Source organism: Hipposideros armiger, unplaced genomic scaffold (assembly GCF_001890085.2).
Source record: "Hipposideros armiger isolate ML-2016 unplaced genomic scaffold, ASM189008v1 scaffold_541, whole genome shotgun sequence".
NCBI lineage: Eukaryota > Metazoa > Chordata > Mammalia > Chiroptera > Hipposideridae > Hipposideros > Hipposideros armiger.
In genome coordinates this window covers 215,407-241,480 of record NW_017731891.1, presented here as the reverse complement: position 1 = coordinate 241,480, position 26,074 = coordinate 215,407, and the positions used below count along the sequence as shown (strand labels likewise).

The 26,074-nt window shown below is 42.1% G+C and overlaps 1 protein-coding gene across 1 annotated transcript; it reads right to left on the bottom strand.

Moving 5' to 3' along the window:
• SERPINE3 (serpin family E member 3) lies at positions 1 to 26,074 on the bottom strand. The gene is given in 10 exon segments (XM_019668881.1): positions 1 to 527; positions 1,020 to 1,106; positions 11,516 to 11,643; positions 16,998 to 17,022; positions 17,025 to 17,195; positions 19,112 to 19,443; positions 20,073 to 20,477; positions 25,815 to 25,908; positions 25,911 to 26,043; positions 26,045 to 26,074. Coding segments are annotated over 10 exon segments (1,662 nt in total). The 3' UTR covers positions 1 to 270.

Genomic DNA, 26,074 nt, shown 5'->3' with positions numbered 1-26,074 from the left:
GCCACATGTACGTACCCAAAAAGCTGCATGTGGCTTGCGAGCTGCAGTTTGCTGACCCCTGCTCATGTTGTCTGAAGGAACAACCTTTTATCCTATAGTGACAAGAAAGCTAGGCAGCAATGGAAAAAGGATTTATCATTTATATTACTTGCATGATTTTTCTAAGTCTCCTCAGAAATAGAAACCTGAATTTTAAAATCTACATCAGCTACAAATGAGCTGAGGGGGGTGGGGGAGAGACCCCACAGAGGATATTAGTTTTCTTTGTAGTTATGAAATATTCCCCTTTCTCTGGATATGCAACTGGGAAGCTTCTGGTGCACCATAGAAACTAGCTACAGGGAATGCTTGATTTAGGTCACAGTGGGCAAATGAGCCCTTATTGCTAGAGACATGTTGATAAATATTTGATTTATCTGAATTTTATCAAAAATACCTAATACCTGTGTTGGGTTCTCTCAGGAAAAAGATGAATGGTCGATCTGCTTTAAAAATAGGAATCCGAGACCTTTTCAGTAACAATAGAGCTGCAGGAAAGATAATAGAAGAATCCCATTGCATTTTCTATTCATTTGAGGAAAGTCACAAAATTGGATATGAAGTCAGTTATGTCCCTTGATTTTTGAAGAACTAAAAGCATCGTAATAATACTCAGATTTATGATGGGGTGAAATGGGGGGGATTAAAGGGAAAAGATACCACTTAGTGAATGCTATGTCTAATTTTTTTTAAGTATTCCATGGAATAAATTCCTTACTAAAGATAATTATCACAATGACTATTCCTTTTTTGTGGGGATGATGGTACAAACCTTATTCAAGATTGATAGCTCTTATCTCCCATCAGTTTTCAAACACTTTTCTTTGTTAACATTTATTTTTTAAAAACTGCTATACCACATCAGGTCTTGGGGTTTTCAGTGGGATGTTTTAGAGTGTGAAAATTGAACTGGATAAACCTAACAGGTAGATGGCGGGCAGCAGTGTGACTGAGTGTCGCTGACCCTCTTTTCAACATACCTGTCGCCGCAGATGCCTTAGTGCCTTTCTCTGAAATCTCAATCTTGGCTTTGTGGATCGCTTCAGAAACATGAAAGTCATCTTGGCCTACCCCCAGGAAATAAAAATGTGAATTACTACTGCATTTTTTATGCATTAATTTAGGGATTTGAGTACATTTTCGAAGAATGCATTGCACTTAACTATTACAGTCTAATGCTGCTAACTTTGTAGCTAGGGAGAGATTTGTTTGGAAAATTCTTAAGGTACAATACTTTATGCAACTTTCAAAACCTCAAATTTGATAAATTAAAAATAATATTCAGAGCTGTGCCTTATTGTTTCAATAGTTATTTTTAAAATAGTTTCTAGTTAATATTTACATCTTTCCTTCAGCCAATATTTCTAAAACTTTGGTGGTATAAGAATCGTCAGAGTATGTGTTAAGATGCAGATTTGGGAGCCTAGGAATCACATTTTTCAAGCTGAGATGATGTCCTTTGAATGCCTTATTGGACTGTGCTTTAAGAGCCACTTTTAATGACTAAGTCACAGGTTTGCACTATGGGCTTTAAAAGGCATAGTTCAGTGTATTGAGAATGTGTCTAATGCAGGACTGCACTCTGTATATTGGCTATGCAATTAACTTGTTTCATGGGTCTGCAAAGAAAATGAGAGGTTAGAACTAGAATAGCTGTGTGCTCACAGTTTCAAAGATAAGCCTAGCAAATAGGAATATGAGTGCTAAGTTAGGGGAATTGACAGATTTTTGTAATTTCACCGTTAATCAACTTTAAAGAACTCTCCACAATGAAATGGTACTTAATGACACAGTAAAGAATGCAAGTTAAGAATCTTTAGAACTAGAAGAAACTTAGAAATCATTCTGTCCAACCTTTTCATTTTAGTTGTGATGTTCAGTGAGTTGAGATCACACACTTTAAGAAGTAGAGTTGGGCATATACAGGTTTTCTGAGAGTGCAGTGCCCATTACCACCCATCCCTCCCACAAACCCTACCACCTTTCAAAAAGTATTCTAGCCAACTTTAGCATGCCACTGGGGAGGCATATGTGATATGAGTCTCACTCATTTTGGTATACATGTATTTTGAAGCTTCTTTCATTTTAGACTTAAATTGCTTTGCATTTTCATGCACATATAAGGAGATGGCAAATGAGTGTCATGAGAGAATAAAACCAGCCCACAGTATAGAATATGCAGCATTTCATTCATCTTGTAAATTAGGTATGCACAGGAATGGTGAGTTGGCTGATTTCTCTGCAAGGAAGAGTTATGTTTTCCAGCATCAGTGAAAGGGACCAGAGAGGGCCAGAGAAAGAGAAAAAATAGAAGCATTCACCTGGCATAACTTATCCTAAAACCAGGGAAGAATCTGATTATTTTAGTATTTGGTCTTTTTCTGCAGAACTTTTAGAAAAATTTTCTGTAATTGTGGATAAAGAATGGTTCGTTGATGGTCATGAGGTTTTACTAATCTGTGACTTTGTTGCTGCTAATATGGTATCTGAACATTTAAAATAAATGTTAATGAAATGAGCAGAGGTTCACTATGAAACCCTTTATCAGCTAAAATATAGTAAATGTGTTTGTATTAGAATCCAGGCACCTTGGCACAATGAGAAATGAGACCAATTGGTATGAATGAGTCTGGTTAGATGGGCTTGGCTATTTCAATTTCTTGAGACTGCAGCTGATGTGTTTCATTTTAATAGCTTTTCTCCCTCACGCTACAGGTATGGTCCAATAATTGACATTTACATTTTTGCACAGCCATAATAAGCCAAGACCCATAGCCTGTCAGGCCCCAGCATCCACATCTCTTAAATTTCATCTCTGGGAAAAGTTAACATTTCAGAAGACCAACATTTGTGATCAAAGTAAGAATTCAGAACAGCTCTTTGGCATAAGTGTTTTGGGTCACTAAATACGTTCCAACGTTGTGACACGACAGCAACTTGATCTACGTGCCATGTAATAAAATTTATGCTGTGACCCTTGGGGGGAAAAAGAATTCAGAAGTCATCTGTGAGTTTGTGTTTTTCTTCTTGCTTTCTCTTGTATTACAGATACTTACATGCTTAGTTTTGTTAAGTAACTATTGACATGTTATGCCATTAATGAAATCAACCTAAAAAGAGCCAAGCACGAAGGGATTCTCCGGGCTTTGGTCTCATCCCCTCCTGCAGTGTTAGCAGCGGCTCAGTGCGATTGTGGCCACACAACTGTTTTCCCAAAATTTGTTCCCAAGATTGTTTACAGGTGCTAGTAAAAGGGTTCCCTGGTTAATTAAAACGGGAAATGCAGGTTGAATAGTTGGATGCTTTTGTTTTTAGTAGTGGACTTCTTGGAACTGCTAATTTGCTAATTTGGTTGGTAGTGAATCCTACAGGAGGACTATAATATGTCATGTTTAACCATGGAACCGTCCACACCCTCCCCTTTCTCCAAATTTACCAGATTAGCATTCTGGGGAACAGAACCCTGGGAAACTAGCCTACCATAAACCCATTTACTCCTACATTACATTTCAATATGCAAAGCAAAGGAGTATGATTCTTCCTTACTCTCCCTCCTGGTATTAGTCTCTACTCTTCTTTTACATCTTCTAACATGTTTACATGCTAACCTTACTTTTTAGATTGTTACCTCCTAGGAGGCAGAAGCTGTCCTCATTTTAAATATTTTGTACGTCGCTCAACTACTGTAACAATGCTTGTGTATAGTAAACGTTGGGTGAATGAATACTACACACTCCTCACACTACATTTGTTTCATTTCCTCATAAAAATAGCAGCCTTAATGTTCTTGAATCTGATTTCACTTGTAAGGACATGTTGGCTGGTGTCTGTAGAAATACTGGGGCACAGGACAGAATGGGTCTTGGGTAAGTCTCATCCAAGATTGTTTCAATGGCCTTGCCCTTTGTTAGCGGAGACCATCATTCTTTGTGTGTGGTTGGTTATACTCTCAAAAAGTTTTAAGAGTCTTTCTAACATGATAGTCTGTAAACAAAAGATTTCAAAATGTAAGTCAATGTCCCTACATTTGATCCTCACCTTCATATGAAGCAGGATAAACATATTTTCTTTTGTCTTTAAATTATTATTACTTACTATTAGCAAATTTAGTGGCTTAAAAAAAAAGTTATCACCAGAATTTCCATCTAGTTTCTCATCTTTTTATCACTTAGTTTCAAAAGACGGAGAGTGTGTGTCACATAGCACCCAGCCCAGGGTACATAGAGGGTGCTAAAAGGAATCTAGGCTGTAATTAGTTGCTTTCTCCATTCTTCCCTAGCCCACTCCTCACACCTTTCTTTCCCTTGGCCCCCAGCTTTATTGAGTTATAATTGACATGTAACTGTGTAAGTTTAAGGTGTTCAATGTAATGATTTGATATATGTGTATCTTGTGAAATGATTACCACAATAAGATTAGTTAACACATCCATCACCTCACATAGTTACAACTTTTAAGTGTACTAAATTTTAAGATATCTCTTAGCAACTTTCAAATATAAAACACAGTATTGTTAACTAACTATAGTCACCGTGCTGTACATTCCATCCCCAGGACTTATAGCTGGAAGCTTGTACCCTTTGACCACCTTTACTTATTCCTCGCCCACCCTCCCCCACTCCCCCAATTCCCTGGCTCCCTGCAAATAACAATCTACTTTCTGTTTCTAAGAGTTTAGAGTTTTTGAGAATCCACAAATACAGTATTTGTACTTTTCTCTCAAGATCACTCAGCATAACACCCTTAAAGTTCTTCCATATTATTGCAAATGGCAGGATTTCCTTCTCACAACTTCTTTATCCATTCATCTGTCAATGGACACAGGTTTTTCGCATGCATTCGCTGTTGTAAATTATGCTGCTATGAACACGGGGGTGCAGATATCTCTTTGAGATATTGATTTCATTTCCTTCAGCTTTATACCCACAAGTGGAATTGCTGGATCATATGGTAGTTCTCTTTTTATTTTTTTGAGGCACCTCCACACTTTTCCATAGTGGCTGCACCAATTTACATTCTCATCAACAGTGCACAAGGATTCCCTTTTCTCCACATCCTTGCCAGCATTTGTGATCGCTTGCCTTTTTAATAATAGGCATTCTATCAGGTGTGTGGTGATTTTGTGGTTTTGATTTGCATTTCACTGATATTAGTGATGTTTAGCACTTTTTCATGTACTTGTTGGCCATTTGAATATCTTCTTTGGAAAAATGTCTATTTCAGATCCTTTGCTCTTTTTTTTTTGTTTTGTTTTGTTTTTTGTTTAGCTGAGCCATCCTGCCACCTGTTGGCAGCTCAGCTTGGGCCGAGCATCGAACTGCTGTTGCTCAGAGCTCACACTCGTAAGCGAGCTCTTAACCAACTGAGCCACTTGGCCGGCCCACCCTTTGCTCATTTTAAAATTGGATGATGATGATGATTTGCTATTGAGTTCTACGAGTTCCTTATATATTTTGGGTATTAACCCCTTAACAGAGATGTGGTTTGCAAATATTTTCTTCCATTCTATACAGTGCCTTTTCATCTTGTCAGTTGTTTCTTTTGCTGAGAAGTTTTTAATTTGATGTAGTCCCACTTGTTTATTTTTGCTTTTGTTGCTTGTATCATTTTGGTATCATTTTTTGGTATCATTTCCAAAAACATAGTTGTCAAGACCAATTTCAAGGAGTTTTTTAAAAATGTTTTCTTCTAGAAGTTTTATGGTTTCAGACAATTAAGTCTGTAATCCATTTTGAGTTAATTTTTGTAAGTGATGTAAGATAGGGGTCCAGTTTCATTCTTTTACATGTGAATATCCAGTTTTCCCAATATCATTTATTGAAGAGACTATCTTTACCCATTGAGTATTCTTGGCTCCCTTGTCAAATACTTTTTAACTGTATATATGTGGGTTTATTTCTGAGGTCTTTGTTCCATTCACCTATGTGACTGTTTTTAATGCCAGCACCATACTGTTTTGATTACTGTAGCTTTGTAGTATAGTTTGAAATCAGGAAGTGATGCCTCCAGCTTTGTTCTTTGGATTGCTTTGGCTATTCAGGGTCTTTTGTGGTTCCATACAAATTTTAGGATTGTTTTTCTATTTTTGTGGAATATGCCATTGGAATTTTGGTGGGGATTCACTGAATCTGAGGATTGGTTTGGTATAGACCAGGGATCTGCAAACTGCGTCTCACGAGCCACATGCGACTCTTTGTGTACGTTCCATCTCAAAAGTTTGCCGACCCCCAGAAGAGCCAATTCTGTCCCTCACAACAATTTAAAAATTATTCGAGTGCCATAAATATATTTTTACATAATCACCATTATGTGAATAATATCCTTTAAATTTTTTATAAGTGAAACTATGATAGTTTTATTTTCATTTTCAATTTTACTTCAGAGCCACAGTTTGTGAGCCACAGTTTGCTGACCCCTGGCGGCTCTTCTGTCTCAAACGTTTGCCGACCCCTGGTATAGATAGACAGTTAACAATATTAATTCTTCCAATTCATGAACACAGGCTGTCCTTCCATTTATTTGTGTCTTCTTTAATTTCTTTCATCAATGTGTTGTAGTTTTCAGTGCAGAAATCCTTCACCTCTTTGGTTAAATTTATTCCTATGTATTGTTGCTGATGCAATTGAAAATGGGATTGTTCCCAGATAGTTAATTGTTAGTGTATAGAAACGCAACTGATATTTGTATTTTTTTATATCCTGCAACTTTATTGAATTTGTTTAGTTTTAACTAATTATATACCACCATTACAATATTAGATAATTAGATTTTGACTACATATTTACCATTAATAATGATTTTTGCACATTCATGTGTTTTTATAATGTTAATTAGCATTAAAAATTTTCAGCTTGAAGAACATTCTTTAGCATATCTTGTAAGGCAGATGAATTCCCTCAGATTTTGTTTTGGGAAGTTTTCAGCCATTATTGCTTTAAATAGATGCTCAGCCCCTTTCTCTTTCTCTTCTTCTGGAATTCCCATAATGCATGTATTGTTTCTTTTTATGTATGTCCCCCAGCTCCCACAGGCTTTCTTCACTCTTTCATCCATTTTGTTTTTGCTCCTCTGTCTAGAAAATTTCAAATGATTTATCATCTACTTTATTGATTTTTCCCTCCGCTTGGTTGTGTCTGCTGTTGAAGCTCTGTTTTGAATTCTTCAGTGTTGTCATGGTATCCTTCAGCTTTAGAATTTCTGTTTTTCTTTTTTTGATGGTTTATATTTCTTTGTTTAACTTCTTATTTTGTTCATGCATTGTTTTCGTAATTTTGTTTAGTTGTCTATCTGTGTGTTCTTTTCATTTACTAAACTATTTAAGAGGATTATTCTGAATTCTTTGTCAGTTCATAGATTTCCATTTCTTTAGTTATTGGGGCTTTCTTTGTTTCTTTTGATGGTGTCATGTTTTCCTGATTCCTCATGAGTTATGATCCCCTGCATTGGTATCTGTGCATTTAAGTACGCAATCTCCTCTTCTAGACTTTACAGGTTTGCTTTTGACCTTCACCAGTCAGCTGGCAGCATTTTTGGGCAGGTGGAGCTTGCTAGTGATGTCTCTTGTTTGGGCGAGGCCACTGCATGTTCTCTGAGGTTCTGGGAAATGTTGCTAGCTGGGTTCTGTGATTGGGTGGAACTGCTGGCTGGGCTCCTTGTGTGGGTGGAGTTTCTGGCTATGTCCCATGATCAGGTTGGGCCACTAGCCTTGCAATCAGCTCTGGCTGGGTGAGCTGGCAGGCTCTTCCCTGGCAGGGTGGTGCCAATGGTTGGATGCCATGAAAGGGCTATGATGGGCTGGGCTCTGCAATTGCTCCTGGTTAAGTGGGGTTTCAGGCATGCTTCCCAACTGGAAACATGCTGGCTGAGCTTCATGTTTATGTGGGGCCACAGGCTATGCCCTGAAGTTGGGTGGGACTGTAGGCTGGTCCTATAGCTTGGTGGTATTGTATCCTGGGCTCCGAGGCTGCCCAGGATTATTGATCAAGATCCCTGGTTATGTGGGGCCAGGGGTTATGCTGAACAGTTGGGCAGGGCTGCTGGCTTGACTGTGTAAGCAGGGCTATAGGATGGGCTTCTTGGCTATGTGGGTTCTCTGGCCAGGCTAGGTGGGACTTCAGGCTATGCTCAGCAGTTGGGTGGGGCTGTGAATTTGCTTCCCTGCCTCTGTGGGATGGTAGTATGGCTCAGTGACTGGGGACCCAAATTAGGCAGAACTGCCAACCAAGCTCTCTGTCCAGTTAGGGCCACTGGCTCCTCTCTGCAGACGGGCATTGCTGCTGGCTGAGGTCTTTGCTGAGGTGCCACTGCAAGCAGAAACATGGTCTGCCAAGGTCTGAGGGCTGCTTACTGTAAGCCTTGTACCCCCCTTCTCTATTTCTCTCTGATCCCCAGTGGTCCTTGTGAAGTGAGACCTGAGTGGGCTGGCCAGGAAGCATCCTGCAACTCTGGGTGAGCTGGATACCTTGGGCTCTCTTTTTCCACTGGAGAAACCGTAGGCCCCCTGGGTTTTTTGATGCAGTGCTGCTCAGCCTGGAGGAGGGGTGATGCAGTCAGAGTGTAGCCATTCCTCTCAGCCTTCTAATGCAGTCCTTCTCCTTCTCTGTTTCAGAGGACTGCTTCAGCCTCACCCCTGGGTGCTGGGATTTTTACCATGGTGACTTGCGTATGGATAGTTGCTAGTTGATTTTCTTGGGATGGGGACTGACGTCAGAAAGGGCCTATGTCACCATCCTGATGGCCTATTGCAGCTCTGAGCAGTTGTCAGGTGTGGTGTAAGTTAACTTCAGTGTGTAGCCAAATAATTATGGGTGGTTTGCTCATTTAAGTCATAGTAACAGGAGTTTGTATTTCTTACTGAGCAGAGATTGGAAACTAATTACCCCCTTATAAAAGTCAAGAGTAAAATAGTTTTTTTTAGTTTCAAGTTTGTGCACAAGGCATATTTCTTGGATTAGGAAGCATGGGTTTGTATCAAGCCTGCTGATCCTATAGGAAGTGGGATTGCTCAAGAAATGTATTGCTAGCTAGTATCTTTAGTGTAAGTGAAACTGGGATTACTCTTAAAAACCTCATGATGTGTAGGGTCAAGGGTGTTTAAGGAGAAAAATTATACCCTGGGCCCAGTGGGGCCTGGAAATGTTATTGAGCAAGTTCTTCAGGCAGCACAAAAGGATTTGATGCCATGAAGGAAGAGATAAGTAACTTTTAAATGGGGAAGGAGAACTTGAGTTAAAATGATTCTGGGCTTTGGAACCAAATGGAAAGAAAAGGCCAAATGTTCCCCTGTGGTTGTTGAGCTTCCATCAATAGTACAAAACTGCTTGGTTACCTCTTATTAATTGTAGGAAGGGAGGCCAGCATTTTCTGATCACTTACTCTCTCTGCTGATATTTTGCTATATGTTAAAGAGTTTTACTTCCACAAGTAAGATGTGAGGTGGGTGGTAGCTATCCCATTTGAGGAATGATGGGCCTATGTGTTAGATTTAATGGCTATGTCTCCAGGATTAAGTCAATAGCTCACTTGGGCACAGAAGTGACTAGTCCTTTGATTATATTTAAAGAAGGGCCACTGGAAAGCAATACTTTAGTTGGCAAACTTTATCTGTAAAGGGCTGGATATTAAATATTTTAGCCATTGTGAGCTATATGGCCTCTGTTGCAACTGCCCATTTCTGCCATTGTAGCAGGAAAGCGGCCATAGATAATTTGTAAATTAGTGGGAGTGACTGTTTCAATGGAACTTTATAAAAACAGGTGTTGGACCACCATTTGGAACTCCTGGTTAGAGGAACAAACCTATATGGAGAAGATTGTAAGGCTGGTGTGTTTTATCAAGAAAACATGAATGCAAGCTTTATACTCGGCACATGGTAATTGCTCGATAATTATTTAACAGGCCAGATCCATGAGCTTGTATTTCTGCTGACGTAAACAAATAAAAGTAGACTTTAACTGCATTTTTACAAATGAGGTTGGATATTTAAAAAGAGGTTCTTTTTGAACTAGGTTGATTGTTAGATCTTGTCAGAGGAGCTTAAGGGCTTTGGAAGTCTTTATCAACAGGGGAGCTGTACAATGTGGGTTAAGCTCAGTCCTGTTTGAGGACACTGGATTGATGGCATTTTAAAATGTACTACTAGGCCATAGAGGCAGAGAGAGATTCAAGAACGATGAAGGAAGAATCAGTGAGCCATAGTGATTGATAGCATGCAGAGTGGTGTGGAAGGAAAGGTCAAAGATCAAAGTTTTTAACTATAATGATCTAAAGAAGAATGGTGTTGACATCAACAACAGAGATGCCATGTCTGAGCTCCAGAATTGCAAGACGACACTGTGATTAGATTTTTCACGTTATTAAAGATAGAGTGTACTCGACTTTTTCATTCCTGGCCCTCTAGTCTTCCTCTGCAGTGTCATATTATGCTTGTGTCACCTGGGAGAATTTCTGGTTGAGTCATTCAACCAAATGAACAATACTTAGTGAGCATCCACTGCGTGCCAAGCATTGTAAGAGGCACTGCACCCATACACCTGATTATGGCTTTGCTTATTTCTTTGCATGTTTAAACAGTAAGTACAGAGTTGGTGGATTTTAAACACTTTAGAATAAATTCTTCCTTCTGTGTTATATTTGATAAATAACTCTGCCAGTTACTCTGTTTGGTCACATCTAAAGCCCAAGCCAAGACTTCTCTTGTAGACCAAACTCCCATATTTTCTGTGATTGCTTAAGAAAGAAGATTCTGAGCAAAGAACTAGAAAACCTGTCTGTACTGTAAGTTCTAGCATTCAAAATAGAGACTCTCAAGCTGATCAGGGAAAGAAAATGTCCAGCCCAATGAAAGTGCCTGCTATAATGTCATCTTTATACCAATAACTTACTACTATCTATTTACTATTTACCACTATCAAATCATAGGAAAACACAACTCCTGGCAATTAGTAATAGCATGTCTACTGTGGGCAAAGAAATTTAATATGGACTCTGAGAAGGAGACAATTTTAGGACCAGGTTACAGGTGCGTGGGTAATTTGAAGAAAGGAAGTTGGATGGATGAGGAAAAGTTTCAAGGTTAGCTCATTAGAAGAGGGCAGAACAGGTACAGAGAGGCAGGGAGAACAGGGTGGTTGTGAGGTTGGCATGACAGTGGGAGGTTAGAATCAAAAGCTGTGTTGTTGCACCAATGTCTCTGGCATGCTTCTCGTCATGATGGGCAGAGGGAGGGTGAGTTGTAGTGTGTCCTGTGGTCATTGGCTTTATTCTGAAGGTGGTCTCTGAAAATGGTACCTCCAGGTGGAAAGAAACCCCTCCCCCACCAAAATTTGACTTATCAGTAGCAATACATTCTTATGAAAGAAAAACACCTTCTTTATTCTTTTAAGTACTATTGGCTCTGGCCGATTACCACTGAAGGCTCTGCAGAAATGAGAATCCCTTAATCAAAATGTGATAAAACTTTCTACGAACACAATACCAAAAAGTTTGGAAGAACTGTTGTTATCTGAAATTCCTTTCAAGTTAGCTTTGAGTGGATCAGAAAGATCAGTGACTCCCCAAGAATTTAAAATACTTTTTAAATTGAAATGATTTTGGATCCTAAATCTGAAAAACAAAAATCATCAACTTCCATTTAAAATTTTTCATTCAGTCTACTTTTATACACACCATCTGACAGCCAAACTCCCAACTTGGAAGTCAGGGTTCTCCAGGCTCATTTCCAGCTTTATCTTTCATTTTTCCTTCCCATAAACCGTACTTACTGAATAATCTAACCACGCAGGGCTCTCTCCCACCTCGGTACTTTTGCCTCTGCTGTTTTTCCCAGGTGTCCTCCATCTCCCTTGATTGCCTTTGAATTACTATCCTTTTCTCTAAGTCCAATTCAACTGTTAAACCCTCCTCTCCAGCTGTTTTGCAACCTTTGGTTATTAAAGCCCCATTTACACTTTGTTCTACTCATTTGATGTATAGAACATTTTTCTTCCTATTACAGTTACTTACGACATTATAAGCTACTTGAGAAGAGAGGCAATCTCTCTCCATTTTTTATTCCAATAATTAATATTTACTGAGTGCTTACCATGTACCAACACTAAGAAAAGCATGTGGATTATTTCATGTTCACATAACAATGTTATTATTATCCTCATTTTACAGATGAGGAAACGGAAGCTCAAAGAGTTTAAGGAACTTGCCCAGGATGACGTAATGAGTGTGCCGTGGAGCTCAACTCACTTCGAGGCTGTCTGAGTGCAGAGCTTGCCATCTACACTTTGCTACCTCCCACCTCGTGTGGCATCTCACACATAGTAGGTGCAGAAAAAGTTGTTGACGAATTGACAATTAATAGAGTGTCTCATTTCACATGTTTATATTTGATAAGACATATTTTCATGTCTGCTGTAAGCGGTGTATGCCTTCGACACACAACAGGGAAGGAATGCAGTTAAAGCCTTGCTTTGGCTAGTAAGTCCTGAGAGCTGAAAGAAGAAGCACACTAACTTTGCAATATTTCCCCAGAGGCAAAGTATTTAAAGTTTTACTGTTGAAGCATCTTTAAAAGGATTGCTGACATTTTTCTTTAAAAATAAAAAGTTCAAAATGGAACTTAGATAGTCTTTTTCTATAATCCATGTAGAGCTTGTAAAAATATTGGACGAGACCATTTAATATCAAAGGTCTTCATTGCCATACAAGGCAATGTGACCAATATTTCAAACAAAAGTATCAGATTTTCTCATAAATGAATGTTTTGGATCTTCAGAATTGTTTCCAGAAAAGGTACATGCTTTCTCCAAGTCAATGCTGACATGTCTCAAAAAAATTTTGGACCACCTCTTCTGAAATTTTCTTAAATATTTAAAATACATCCTTTGAAGATGCTTAATGCTGAGACATGGTGGTTAAGAATATGAACTCGGGCATCTAATGCTGGGGTTTGATTCCTGTCTCAGCTTCCTAGTAGCTGAGGGACCTGGGACAAGTTACTTTAACTCTTTTGGTCTCAGTTTCCTCACCTGTGAAACAACCCTAGTAGTGCTTAGTTCTTAGCTTTGTGAAGATCAAGTGAAACAATGCCTGTAAAGTGCTTAGAACAATGCCCAACACAGCTCATGTACTTTATTGTTACCATTGGGATTTTATTGTTTCTCAATGACATTGAGAAAGAGGTAAGGGATGTTTGCAGCCTAGTAATGGCGATTATGGTAGGTGATAAAACTGGGTAATATCAGTTTTAGTAACTAAAGATAATAGTAAAAGTGAGGCATATTTATAAAAGATGAGTGATTTTTTTCTTTTATGGCTATGAAGGCTGGTCCAGAACAAATGCTACAAAAATATCTTGAGTTAAAAAAACACCCTTTAGCAAAACCAGACAAGGATATCACAAGAAAAGAAAACCATAGACCAGTAATATCCCTTATGAATAGATACAAAAATCCTCCACAAATACTAGCAAATTGAATCCAGCAACATATAAATTACACCATGACCAAGTGGGATTTACCCCAGAAATGCAAGGTAGGTTCAACATATGAAAACCCATCAATGAATAACACCATATTAATAGAATAAAGGACAAGGGCCACATGATCATCTCAATAGATGCAGAAAAAGCATTTGACAAAATCCAACACTGTTTCATTAAACACAAAAACAAAAACCGTTCAACAGATTTGGGATAGAAGAAAACTTTTTCAACCTGATAAAGGGCATCTACAAAAAACTCACAGCTAGCATCATACTTAATGGTGAACAACTGAATGATTTCCCCCTAAGATCAGAAACAAGACAAGGATGCCTACCATTTCTATTTAACCTTGTACTGGAGAGTATACAAGGCAATTATGAGAGAAAATGAAATAAAATGCACCCAGCTTAGAAACAAAGAGGTAAATCTACCTCTGTTCACAGATAACTTGGTCTTATATACATATAGGAAATATGAAGGAATTCCCCCACAGGAAAAAAAAAATGTTAGAGCTAATAAGTGAATTCACCAAGGTGACAAGATATAAGATCAAGATACAAAAATCAACTGTGTTTCTTTATACTAGCAATGAACAATTTGAAAATGAAATCCCATTTATAACAACATCAAAAAGAATAAAATACTTAGAAATATTTAGATATAAATTTAACAAAAGCAGTGCAAAACTTGTTCATTGAAAACTACAAAGCATCATTGAAAAAAACTAAAGAAAATGAAAGATCCTGTGTTCATGGATTGGAACGCTTACTAGTGTTAGAAAGCAATATTCCTCAAATTGATCTACAGATTCCACACAATCCTTAACAAAATCCCAGCTGCGTTTTTGGCAGAAACTAAGTTGTAATAGTTCTTTATATATTCTGGATACTAGTCCCTTATCAGCTATACAATTTGTAAATATTTTCTCCAGTTTTGTAGGCCGTCTTTTCACTTTCTTGATGGTGTCTTTTGAAGCATAAAAGTTTTTAATTTTGATAAAGTTCAATTAATCTATTTTTTTCTTGTGTTTTTTTGTGTGCTATCTAAGAAACCATTGCTTAACCAAGGTCACAAAGATCTATGTCTATGTTTTTTCTAAGTGTTTCAGCTCTTATAATTAGGTCTTTAATTCATCTTGAATTGATTTTTGCATATGGTATGAGGCTGAGGTCCAATTTCATTCTTTGCCTGTGGCTACCCAGTTGTCCCAGTACCATTTATTGATAAATCCCACTGAATTTTCTTGGTACCCTTGTCAAAATCAATTCACCATAAATGTATGGGTTTATTCCTGGATTGTCAATTCTATTCTATAGGCATAAATGTCTATACTTTGCCAGTACCACATGGTCTTGATTACTGTAGCTTTTTAGTATGTTTAGAAATTGGAAGTGTGAGTCCTTCAACTTTGTTCTTTTTCAAGGTCATTTTGGCTGGCTATTCTGGGTCCCATGCATTTCCATATGAATATTAGGATCAACTTAGTGTCTAGAAGTTTTTGCTCTTACTAAATGAAAAATGCAGGCTGACTTTAGAACAGGTCATATTAAATGATGAATGAATGATTTGCAAAACTAGAGGTAAATTCTAGCCCAAAAGCTGACTTGTGTCTACCATGGTCCAAAGTTTTGTACTTAAATTTAGTCCTACAATAATAGTTTTAATTATTTCTCTACTTATTCCCTAAAGTGTTTTAAGCTAATTTTTTTTCTTTAACTTTGTGAGTTTTGCTCGTGAACTAGCCTCATTTCCTTAAAAACTTCTATTCTTTTTGGATAACAGGCTTGATAGTCATGATAGTCTTGATAGAGATTAAAAATAATAATAATAAAGTTATATTACCAGAGGGTAAAGGAGGAGAGGGGGTGGTAGAAGAGGGTAAAGAGGGTGAAATATATGGTGATGGAAGGAGAACTGACTCTGGGTGGTGAGCACACAATGTGATATATGGATGATTATTATAGAAATATATACTTGAAAACAATATAAATTTACTCAGCATTGTCACCCCAATAAATTTAATTAAAACAAAAGCTTTCATGGTGAAGTCAAGTATTAACTAATACTTGCGTTACTATGATCTCTGCTTTCCTGTCCCTTCCTTGTCCTCTAGTGTTTTTCAGGGTTATTCCTTAAGCCTTGTGAGCTCTAAAGGCAGAATCTGTGACAGTGGAAAGTTCTCAGTGGAGCTGGGCATTTCCCTGGGGCCTCTTTCTTACATCAGCTTCTCTAGGATGAGGTCAGCCATCTGTCTCCTAATTCCAAAAAGATTTGTGGCAGACTTCTACACCAGGTTGCACTTCCTCTCTACTTTTAACATTGAAAGCTCCCCTTCCTTCACTGAACTTCCCTCAAATATAACGGAAAGATTAGTGTTGCTTCTGATCTCTGCCAGAGAGATCTGTTGCAATATCCAGTCTTCGTGCTTTGATTTGGGGTCCAAATATGTGATTTGGAGAGATAATCTTTATCTTAGAGTTAATTTAAGTTCACCTTCTGCCCTGGCTATGCCAGATGCCACTTTAGACCTTGACCCTGAACTTACTGGGTCTCTCTTTGCGTGTTTTTATTCCAGTGCCCGGACTTATTTTTAACTCTCCGAGGGAGTACAGCCAAAGCGTCTGGCTCAGCACTGCTGAGAGCCTGGTCAGTAGAGGCGGCCAATGGGAAGGAGCGTGAAGAATCCACATGCTGAAAACGAGCCCTCGGACAACAGCCCTCACTTAATGCTGGTCTATAAATTAATTATAAATGTACTCTGCTGTCAAATGTACTGGGAAAACTTATCATTTAAAGACGTTCAATTAGGAATGTTTTGTGAAGTAACGAGTTTTACAAATAGGTTTTGCTTTGGAAAAGCAAAAATCTAGCACCGTCATTTAACTTTTTAACAATTTATATTTGTACCCATTGGGTTTTCTTAAAGAAAGTCTCACCTCTATTTACTTAGAGGTGGGAGAAGGAAACCTTCAGCACAGAAATGTAAAGTCTTAAATTTTTATGCCTTAATTTGTCCTCTGATTAGAATTATATCTGTGTTTGTTCAGTTACGTAAACTATCTTACCTCTGGTTTGATATATACGAGTTGTATACGAGTATTCTTAGAATGTGGTAGGATTTGGGGTACATTCTTCCAAGGTAACTGCACTGCCCTTCTTTTCCTGCCCAGGCAGCTGGTTGTGGCATGAAGCTGTAGTGAGGGCCGGGGGCTCTAGTCTGGTCCAGTAAAGGTATGGCATCTCCTCTTGAGAAGACCCCAGGAAATTCTTTTCAGTCTGTGTCATGAGCTAGTCAGCAGTGACACTGAAATAGACCTAAACTCTAGGGTAACTCCCCCTGGCCTAACTTCTAGGGGTGCATTAGACAAGCTGGCCAAGTGGTTAAGGGCAGACCCTGGAGTGAGCCCACCTGGGTTCTCTAATCCAGGCCTAGCCAACCGGATCAGGCTGTAGAGCTCCCTGTAAGGACAATGCAGCTGCTTACCTGGGCAGGAATGCATCCATCCTGCTCTCCTCAGGCTGGAGGTCCAGATGTGGATGATGCTGGCTGTGAGGTGAGGCTCAGTGTGGCTCAGAGGGGTGTCTTTGTCATGAGGCAGCACCAGGAGTAGACTCACTGCACTTCCCAGGTAAGGCAGCTCCAGTACTTCCATCTGATGGCCCATGGGGTCCTGGAACTGGCCTGGAAGTTCAGTGGATGGGGGATTAGATCTGTCCCAGGAGTTAGGGAAATCTAGCAGTGCCAGACCTTGGGAAGGGCCAGCTCAAAGAACTAAAAACAATATGTTTTGTTAACAAGGTGTCTATCTCACTCTAAGGAAACAGTTTAAGACCAAAGATTGTTGGGCGCTGTGGTCACCTTTTCTGATCTTAGGACCAGAATCTCTAAGATCCCTTCTCAATGCTTGAATCACAGGGCCTGCAGTGGCTGAACATGGTGGGGACTGTGACACATGGGAAAACCATGGACCCTGTCTTAAAGGGGCAGGTACTCCAATCCTGACCTATTATAGCCACGTGGAGACCTGGGCTCTTGGTGCCAGATCTTCTTATTTTTTAACAAAAGCTGTAAACCCCGGTGTCACGTGAAATTTCCCAATTCTTAAAACACTGCATAGGCCTAACACAACATGATTTGACCTGAGGGCAGATAATTTGTACCCTGTGACATAAGCAAATAGATCCTTGGTTGGACAGCTGGGAGTTTGTGGGTAATGGCAATGGCTGGCTGAGGACAAGTCCAGCCTATTGAGCAGAGCATGATTTCAGAAGTACATAATGGCACAGGTGGCAGCAGACATAGATGGCCGGGGACAGGGAGACCCAACAAGGGTTGCAGGTGAATGCATAGGCAGTGACCAGACCCAGTGATGGGGCAAGGAGGGCAAGTAATGTGGAGTGATCCAGGCAGGCTGGGGAGACCTGGCAGCCTCCAGGGAACTCCAGGCCTGACCCCTTCCCTGAGAGGACAGTGAGGACTGGTCCCTAGTGTTGGGGGCCAGCAGAGCTGGCTGGCCACTCAGGCAAAATCTTAAGCTCAGTGGAGAAAGATAGGGGCATGGTTCACACTCCATACTCTATCTGTCCAAACAGTAGTTGCTCAGCCTCTGTTACATGCCAGCTGCTGTGCAGTGCCTGCTGGGAAGCACAAGAGCATCAGGAAACACCAGCCAGCATGCAGCTGACAGCCAGCTCCTACAGTGCGGGTCACAGCAGCAATGGGCAGGTGTTAGGAACAAGGACTACACTACGTTGTAAATGTACGTTTACTTATCCAAAAGGCATTGTTCCATTCCCTTCTTACTTGACCTCTAGTAACAATTATTGGTCGAATAAACAAATGAATAAATTCACTGAGCGCTCACAATATGTCCTGCGTGGACTCAAAGCAGGGTGATTGCAAGCTTTCTACATGCTGCAGTTTCGAAAATTCTGGTTTAAGTCTCATTGCCTTTTTCCTAGATGAGAACATCATTAGTCCCACAAGGTGGAGGGAGCTGAGCCCGCCAATGAGGGCGAGGAGCTGTGAGGGGCAGGGTGGCATCTGAGGTCCCTTCCTCCCTCGCCTGCTGGGGCCCCACAGAAGCATCCACACCACACACCAGTCTGCCGGGGTGGGGGCTCTCGCTGGCATCACACACCACCCCTTGACCAGGATGAGTGACCATCAGGCAGAGTGGGCAGGGAATACGGTGGTATTTCAGAGCCATGGCACTTTCAGTGTAAGCAGGCTTTCGAGAGCCTTTTAGATGCAACTCTCAATCTTCTATCCTTTGTCAGCACCAAACAGTGAAGCAGTGATCAATGTATGGGAATACCTGCCAGGGGGAGGGGGTTTGGTTCAACATTTTTGGTTTCACACCAACTCCCCCATTTACTAAGTGCAGAGGGAAATGTCAAGCATGAAATGGGTTTCTCTTCCCCGCCTGCTTCCTGACTGTCCTCTCTGAGTCCCACAGCTTCCTGATCTTCCCTTATTCCACACATTGCACAGCAGAGGGAACCACAGAAAAAGTCAGCGCAGACCTGGCCTCTCGCGGCCCATATTGCTCCCGAGGTCCTCTCACTTTAGACGTGTCTGGTGGGAGAGAAGCTCACCATAGTTGGCCTCAGCCATTTGGTACATCGTGGGGACCTGGAGGACCAGGCCTTGTGCCCAGGTGAAAGACAGGAGCTGAGTGTCCATGAAGGAGAATCTCTGCCACCAAGCACTTTGGAAAGACATGCTGCTTACAAACACCAGCTGAGCAAACGCTGTACCACCTTGGTCCCACGTCGAGCCCCCTGGGCCCTCACCTGCAAGCGGGAGAGTGACTGTGTGGCTGACATCTGCGTACATGCTCTGAGGGTGCTGAGGCAACCCCGAAGTTGGGTTTGTAGCCTGTTTGTTAGTACCTATTAGTTGCAGAATCGTGTTGCTGAAGACCAAGCTTTAATTCTTTCCTGAACAGGTTGGGATGCTCTGGCTGGTTCTGGGTGGCTCCATCTGCGGCTGTTTCCCAGGAAGCATTAGGCATGTCCTGCTCAGGCAGAGACCCCTGGGAGGGACTGATTGCTGTGCTGGGAGATGCTGCACAATGCTCTCCTCACTGTACCCCACCCTCCAACTCCCCAAATGCTGGGCCTCATCCCTGGCAGAGCCTTTGATTAGACAGCAACTTCCTGGGCATAGTCTTTAAATTTATATCTCTCCAGAGAGAGGAACAGACCAACAACCCCTCAAGGAATGATTTTTGCTTCAGGCCTTTATTTATTTAATAAACACGCTCTTTGTGCTAGGCTCTGTTCTAAATGCTATAATAAACCCGCACCAACTTCTCCTACCAGATCTCTTGCTTTTCTCAATTTTACAGATGGGGACACCAAGGCTTGGAGAGGTTGTCCAAAGTCACACACTGTCAGTGACAAAGCCACCATCCACCCAAGATAGAAACCTTAGATTTGAGCCCAAGCAATTTGGCCCCAGACTCTGCACGGCTGCACCAACTGCTCTTTCTTAGAGGACAATCACCCTGGGTGTTGAGAGCTGCTAAGTGTGACCTAGGCCCCCTGGCAGCACAACGAGCTGAGACAGGAAAGTGTTAAGTCAGGGTAGGGTCTCCCAAGAGGACAAACTTCTGCTGCAATTGAGGGAGGCCTAAGTACCCATCCACATGGCTTGTGACAAGTAATGAGTGGTATTCTGTCTTTACAGCCACCTGACGTTAGCCTCATTGAGATGGACAATTTTCTCTTAACTGCACTCTGTCTGGAAGCCCGCTCCTCGGCCTGGATGGTGGTGCCGTTGGACTCACGGAGGTTGGCGGGCTCCAGGCTGCAGTTGCCCCACCAGGAGACCTGCTCCACAAAGCAGTGGGAGAGCAGCATTCCCACCTGCACGACAAGGGTGCAGGCCAGCTCCATCTTGGTGCCTTGCCTGGAGCTGGGCAGCTTGGCATAAATAACGTGCAAGAAGTCTCTCACCATTTGGTTTGTGAGAAAGGTGGATAAATTGATAATGGTATGAGTAGGGAGTTAGCACGACTCCATTTGCGCACTGCATTAAAATGAGGCCCCATCAACTCCTGTTTTATAAAGTTCATCTACCATATACAGTCAGTTTTGTATAGTCACAGCCAAATCACTCGGGAACTAGCCTGGACTCACAGATTAGAAGTTGGGAAGAAAAAATGCTAGCTCTGAAAGAAATCAGGCTGTGATTAAGTTGAATAGAAAAATACTATGGACATTCCAGAGGCTATTTTTCCATAACTCCTTGATTCAGAAATGTTGAGCAGTGCTAGATTAGAGGGCTGGGAAAGCTGCAGGTCTGGTGTGCAGGGTGATGGGGCATCAAATATTTATGAAGTCAACTGGTTTATGGGGAAAGTGGCAAGTAACAGTGATAGACAGTGGCCAGGGTGTCAGGTGATCAATATGTCTTGTACAGGGCCTAAAATCCATCTCCACAACTGCATGTCACAAGCCTGAGTGACATTTGGGTGCAGCGTCTTTTAGAATGATGCTTTTAATTGGAGAAACACAGAGGAAACGTAAGAACATCTCCCATCCCCCACTCCCTAAACCCCAGCAGACAGCTCGTGTTATTAATGTCAGTGAGAGCCGCGAGGAGGTTGAGGAAATAATTAGCATTTGAGAGAGTCGATAGTTTCCACTTTATTGGATGGCAGCTTGACTTCCATTTATTTATTGCTTTTACCAGGGATTGCTTCCTTCCCTTCATGATCAATACTGGATTTCTGTTTCCCTCTATCATTCACATCTGTGGCTTCTATTCTCCCCTACGCTTCAGGAGCTGGAGTGAGGCCTTGCCTCTTGCTGAGTCAGAACACAGCTAAGTATCCCACGCTTCCTGCTTCTGATACAAGCAGGCTGGGTTTTTCCAGCAGTCAGGGCCCCTTCCTGGGCAGGCTGGCTCTGAAACACGGCCCTTCCCTTGTTGCTCTTACCTCTCCTTCCTCTCAGGCACAGCCCTGTGACTGTCCACAAATCTCTGCAGCACCCTGACCCTTCTGGTTCTCTCAGGACACCTGTTGGAATGTATCTCTGAGTTGGCTTGGGGTCCATCCACTCCGACACGCTTCATGTCACAGAGGCCAGGCCAGGAGGCAGCAGGCCGCTCCCAACTTGCCTGGCCAAAGTTCTCAGGGTCGGGGGGACACACAGGCACCCAGGGTACACTCCAGTCAGGGCCCCCAGCCACCAGATGCAGAACACTGTTTCGGGCAGATTTCACTTGTCCATAAACTTTTACTACCAAAGCTGCTTCTTAGGCTCTATAACTGTAATAATGATAATAAAAATATATCTCTCATGAATTACAGCCTACCTTGAATGATTGCCTTTTATTTAAGTGAGAAAAGAAATGAATGAAAAAAATACTTATAATCAGATTTTTCTCTACTGAGGAAGGTCATACGTACTTGTAGCATCATGTTCTTCTAGAAGGTTGACTGTCTACAGGGGTGACTCGGGTCATTTCAGCGGTCCATACTGTAGTGTGACCTTAGGGATGGTCCCAGAGCTGTCCTCTTTGTACCCTCATCCTCTTGGGGCCAGGGGACCAGCCATCCTTTTAGCTGGACTCATTAAAGGACTAGAGTAAATTGGCTTGAGAAACCTTTCCTCCACCTGAGCCTAGTCGGCCCCTGTCCATCTGCACACAGGAAGAGCTTTCCTAGACAGTGTCGGAATACACATCGCTGGAATGAAAAGTAGTGAACATTGACGGTGTTCCAAGACTGTGCCGAATGCTCTACATTCGTGATCACATTTAAAGCCTTTCAGCAATGCTGGGAATTAAGTGCTATTATGATTCCCATTTATATATGAGAGAGTTGGGCTCAGACAAATGAATAAACTTGCTCAGTGTCACCGGGTTGCAGGGTAGGGGCGCTTCACTGCCCTCCTGCCCACAGGTGAAGGACATGTGGGCTGGGGCATTCTGCTGCCCTGCTCGGGAGAGCCTTTTCCTCTCAGAATGAATGTGGGCACGAAGCACCGTGGAGCACAAAGCCTCCGACTGCCTTATTGCCATGCATTTCCTGGGTCCTTGTTGGTGACAGGGCAAAAGGGACTGATGTGAGTGATGACAAAGTGCTCCTCTCCGCAGCATTTGAAAGAGCCCTGTCACTGCTGGCTTCATTCCTCCCCGCCCTCCTGCTCCTCGAAAGCCGTTCTTTCTTGCTGGACAGGGGCTACCTGACTCGAAAGCCGTTCTTTCTTGCTGGACAGGGGCTACCTGACTACTAGAATGCGGGGCAGGGAGGCAGGCAGGGCCAGGAAAACCACAGGGGCTGCAATGGGTCAGGAACATCTGGGGGAGGTGTGGAGAGTATGAGGAGAGGGTCCCTGGGATGGGCGCAGAGAGGAAAGTGCTAGAAGAAGAAATGGCATCTTCATGGGTCTTGCTGCAGACCAGCCTTTTCACTCATTTGTGAGACCAGCGTGGAGAGTGCCTTTTTTTTTTTTTTAAAGATTTTTTTATTGGGGAATTGGAGGGATGGGAACAGTGCTGGGGAATTGGGGGAAGGGGAACAGACAAGTTGCTGTCGTTTTGTTCTTCAGTCTAGTTGTGGAGGACGTTGCTTCACTGGCCCAAGTTGGCACCATCATTGTGCTCTTCCCAGGCGAGGCACATCAGTCGCCGGCTTCTGGACGGCCGCTCACTGTGGCTGCTGGCCGCTCATGCTGGCTGCTGGCTACACATGGTAGCCCATGGCAACCCACTGCCACAGGGGCTGCAGCCTACACCATCGCCGGCGACTCATGGCAGCCCAGCTCCAGGTTGAGCTGTTGTTCAGCATCTTAGCTGTGGAGGGCAGTGTCACTGGCCCTCATATGTGGGATCCGAACCGGGGCCCTCTGGCGTCCCAAGCCAGTTCTTAACCATCGCGCCACTCGGCCGGCCTGAGGCTTCTGTTCTTAGCAGCGTTCTTGTGCTTGATAGAAAGCTGTAAAGTGTTCTTTGTCAGTTTATATGGAAAAGCGATAGAAATCCCTAGAAATTAGAACATCAGGAAATTGTGTGTCTCATGTAGTGAAAACAAAGATGCTCTTTGGGGATATCACTGGTGTCCGTTCTGAATCTTGGGCTGTGTTTGTCTGACCAGCAGGTGGGAATCCTGGCAAAGTTCCTGGTTACATATTGGCAAAAAATGCAGGGAAAAGTGCTCATGTGTCCCACTGCAAGTTGGGTTAGATCTTTCCATCCATGAAACAGGAACAACGTCCCAAGACTCTCGGACATGCTTTAGTGCTGTGTTTTACACATGTTTTATTGGTCCGTATTGATTTGGAAAAGAAAGACTGGGCCAGGGCACGTGGCGGGCACTGGTGGATTGTTTTAAGTAGCACACACATGGTTCTCTGAGCTATCTTGGGGCAAACCTAACTACGGGGTATTCTATTAACTAGAACTCTGTAAGCGGCACAGTCCTGTTCATAATAATTAACCATGATGCCATAAGATAATAAAGCAGTTTACGAATAAGAAAAAAGAAAGGTGGGATCATGTTCCACAGAGTTTGACTAGTATGCATTCTTGACGTGGTAATTCTTTTTTTTTTTTTTTTTTTAATTTTTTTTAGCTAGCCATCCTGCTACCTGTTGGCAGCTCAGCAGCAGCTCGGCTCAGGCCAGGACTCGAACCGCTGTTGCTCGCACTCTTGAGCGAGCTCTTAACTAGCCTACGTGGTAATTCTTGAATGGGCTTCGTGGAAACCCTGCTAATCATATCTGGTTAAGCAGGTACCATGATTGTCCCTGACAACAGAGAATTGACTGTGATCATTCGCCTCTCTCAGCAGGATAGCTACGCTTGCATTTCTCACTCTCCTCTGAATCCTGACCTCTCGGAGACTCTGTTAGGCTGAAATGACTGCTTCTCTTTCATACTTCTATTTGTGCTTCATAATCCTGTTCAGATGTGATGTCTTTTGGGGAGCCTTCCCGATCTGCCAGTGGAATAAATCATGCCTCCCCCTTCCCCCATACTAACTGATTTCAAGTAAATATGCTTACTGCCCTGCATTAGAATGTATTTCTATATGCATCGTCTTGTGAGACTGGGCTGCTCATGCTCAGAGCTTCCTTTTAGATGTGAATGCTGAGCTCCTGGCACAGCACCGGCCTGCAAGGCAGGAGGAAGTCAAGAGTACTTGATGAATTGCATTGTACTGAATCTCATGTGACTGAAGAACAACTCCATGGCTATGTCCATTTCTGTAATATACTTGCTGAGAAAAATTAAGCTCAATAAATTATGTTTGTCTTTGGTTATCCCTGGAGAGAAAACACATTTGCTTGTTGGCCAGCAGGATCATGAGAATTGTTTTGGCCAGGGACGGGGTGTAGATGAACGGGGATGGGAGGCACAGCTGGTGCTTGTGGCCGGACATCTTGAGTGATAACTTTTACTTCCCACCTCAAGATTCTAGCTCAAAGGGAGTTCTCACCGAGACTGTGTTGGTATTAGCCCTTGTACTTTGTAAAAAAAAAAAAAAAAAAAAAGTTAACTTACACAATTGTAACTCCCATCATTTTTTACTGTCAACTTATTCTAAGACAGAGAAAAAAATTATGTGGATGAGTGTCTGGGTGATCACGAAGTTGGTAGGTTGATACCAAGGCCAAGCATTAAGCCAGAGGCCTGACCTGGCATTCATGAGACCCTTGCCACTGCTGGTAGAGCTATTCTGAAATACATAATCAGAGAAATATGTTGGTAGATATGGCACTAACTAGAAGTCACAGGTTTATGAAAACAGTTTGGTTAAGGGTATGGGCTCTGCAGCCAGACAGTCTGGGCTTGAGTTTCAACTCTACCACTCACTAGCTGTGTGACCTTTGGCAAGTTGCTTAATCTCTCTGTGCCTAGTAGTAATCTCTGAAATAGGGATGATGGTATAATGACCTACCTCAATAGGGTTGTTGTGACAATTAATTAAATTAATATTTGTGAGGCGCTTCGAATACGGCCTGGCATCTCGTAAGCATTGTGAAGTGAAATTGAACAATTGCCATGGAACCTGAAGTTAAAAAGAAACTGTAAAAATCATCAAGGGTAACAATGATCCAAAGCTTAAATGCCTTCTGCTGCATTCCTGCCAAATGGTCATCCTTCTTTAGGTGCCCACTACTGATAGCTGGGGGCGCCCCATTTCCCAAGGCAGCTTGAATGGGAGAGCAAGGAGCAGAGTGAGTGTGAATGTGAGTGTTAGAGTGAGCATAAGAGTGAGTGAGAGTGAGAGTGAGAGTGAGAATGAGAGTGAAGAGCAGAGTGAGAAGGAGAATGTGCAGCCTTTTATCATGGGTGGTATAACCCAGGGCGTCTGCCAGCTGCCAGCCAGTATTCCCTTGGGCTCCAAACTCCAGGATCTCCAGAGGGGTGGACATGCTGGTGGGATGACAACATTTGTTCCATTTCTGTCTGATGCCACGCTCTTGTAGAGGCAGAGTGCAAACTCAGTCTTCAGCAACGTCAGGTCCTCACAGAGGTTGCTGTTTCCTTCTTGGAGGCAGGAATAGAATGAGGAAGAGAGTGAACAGGAGAGGCTTCAT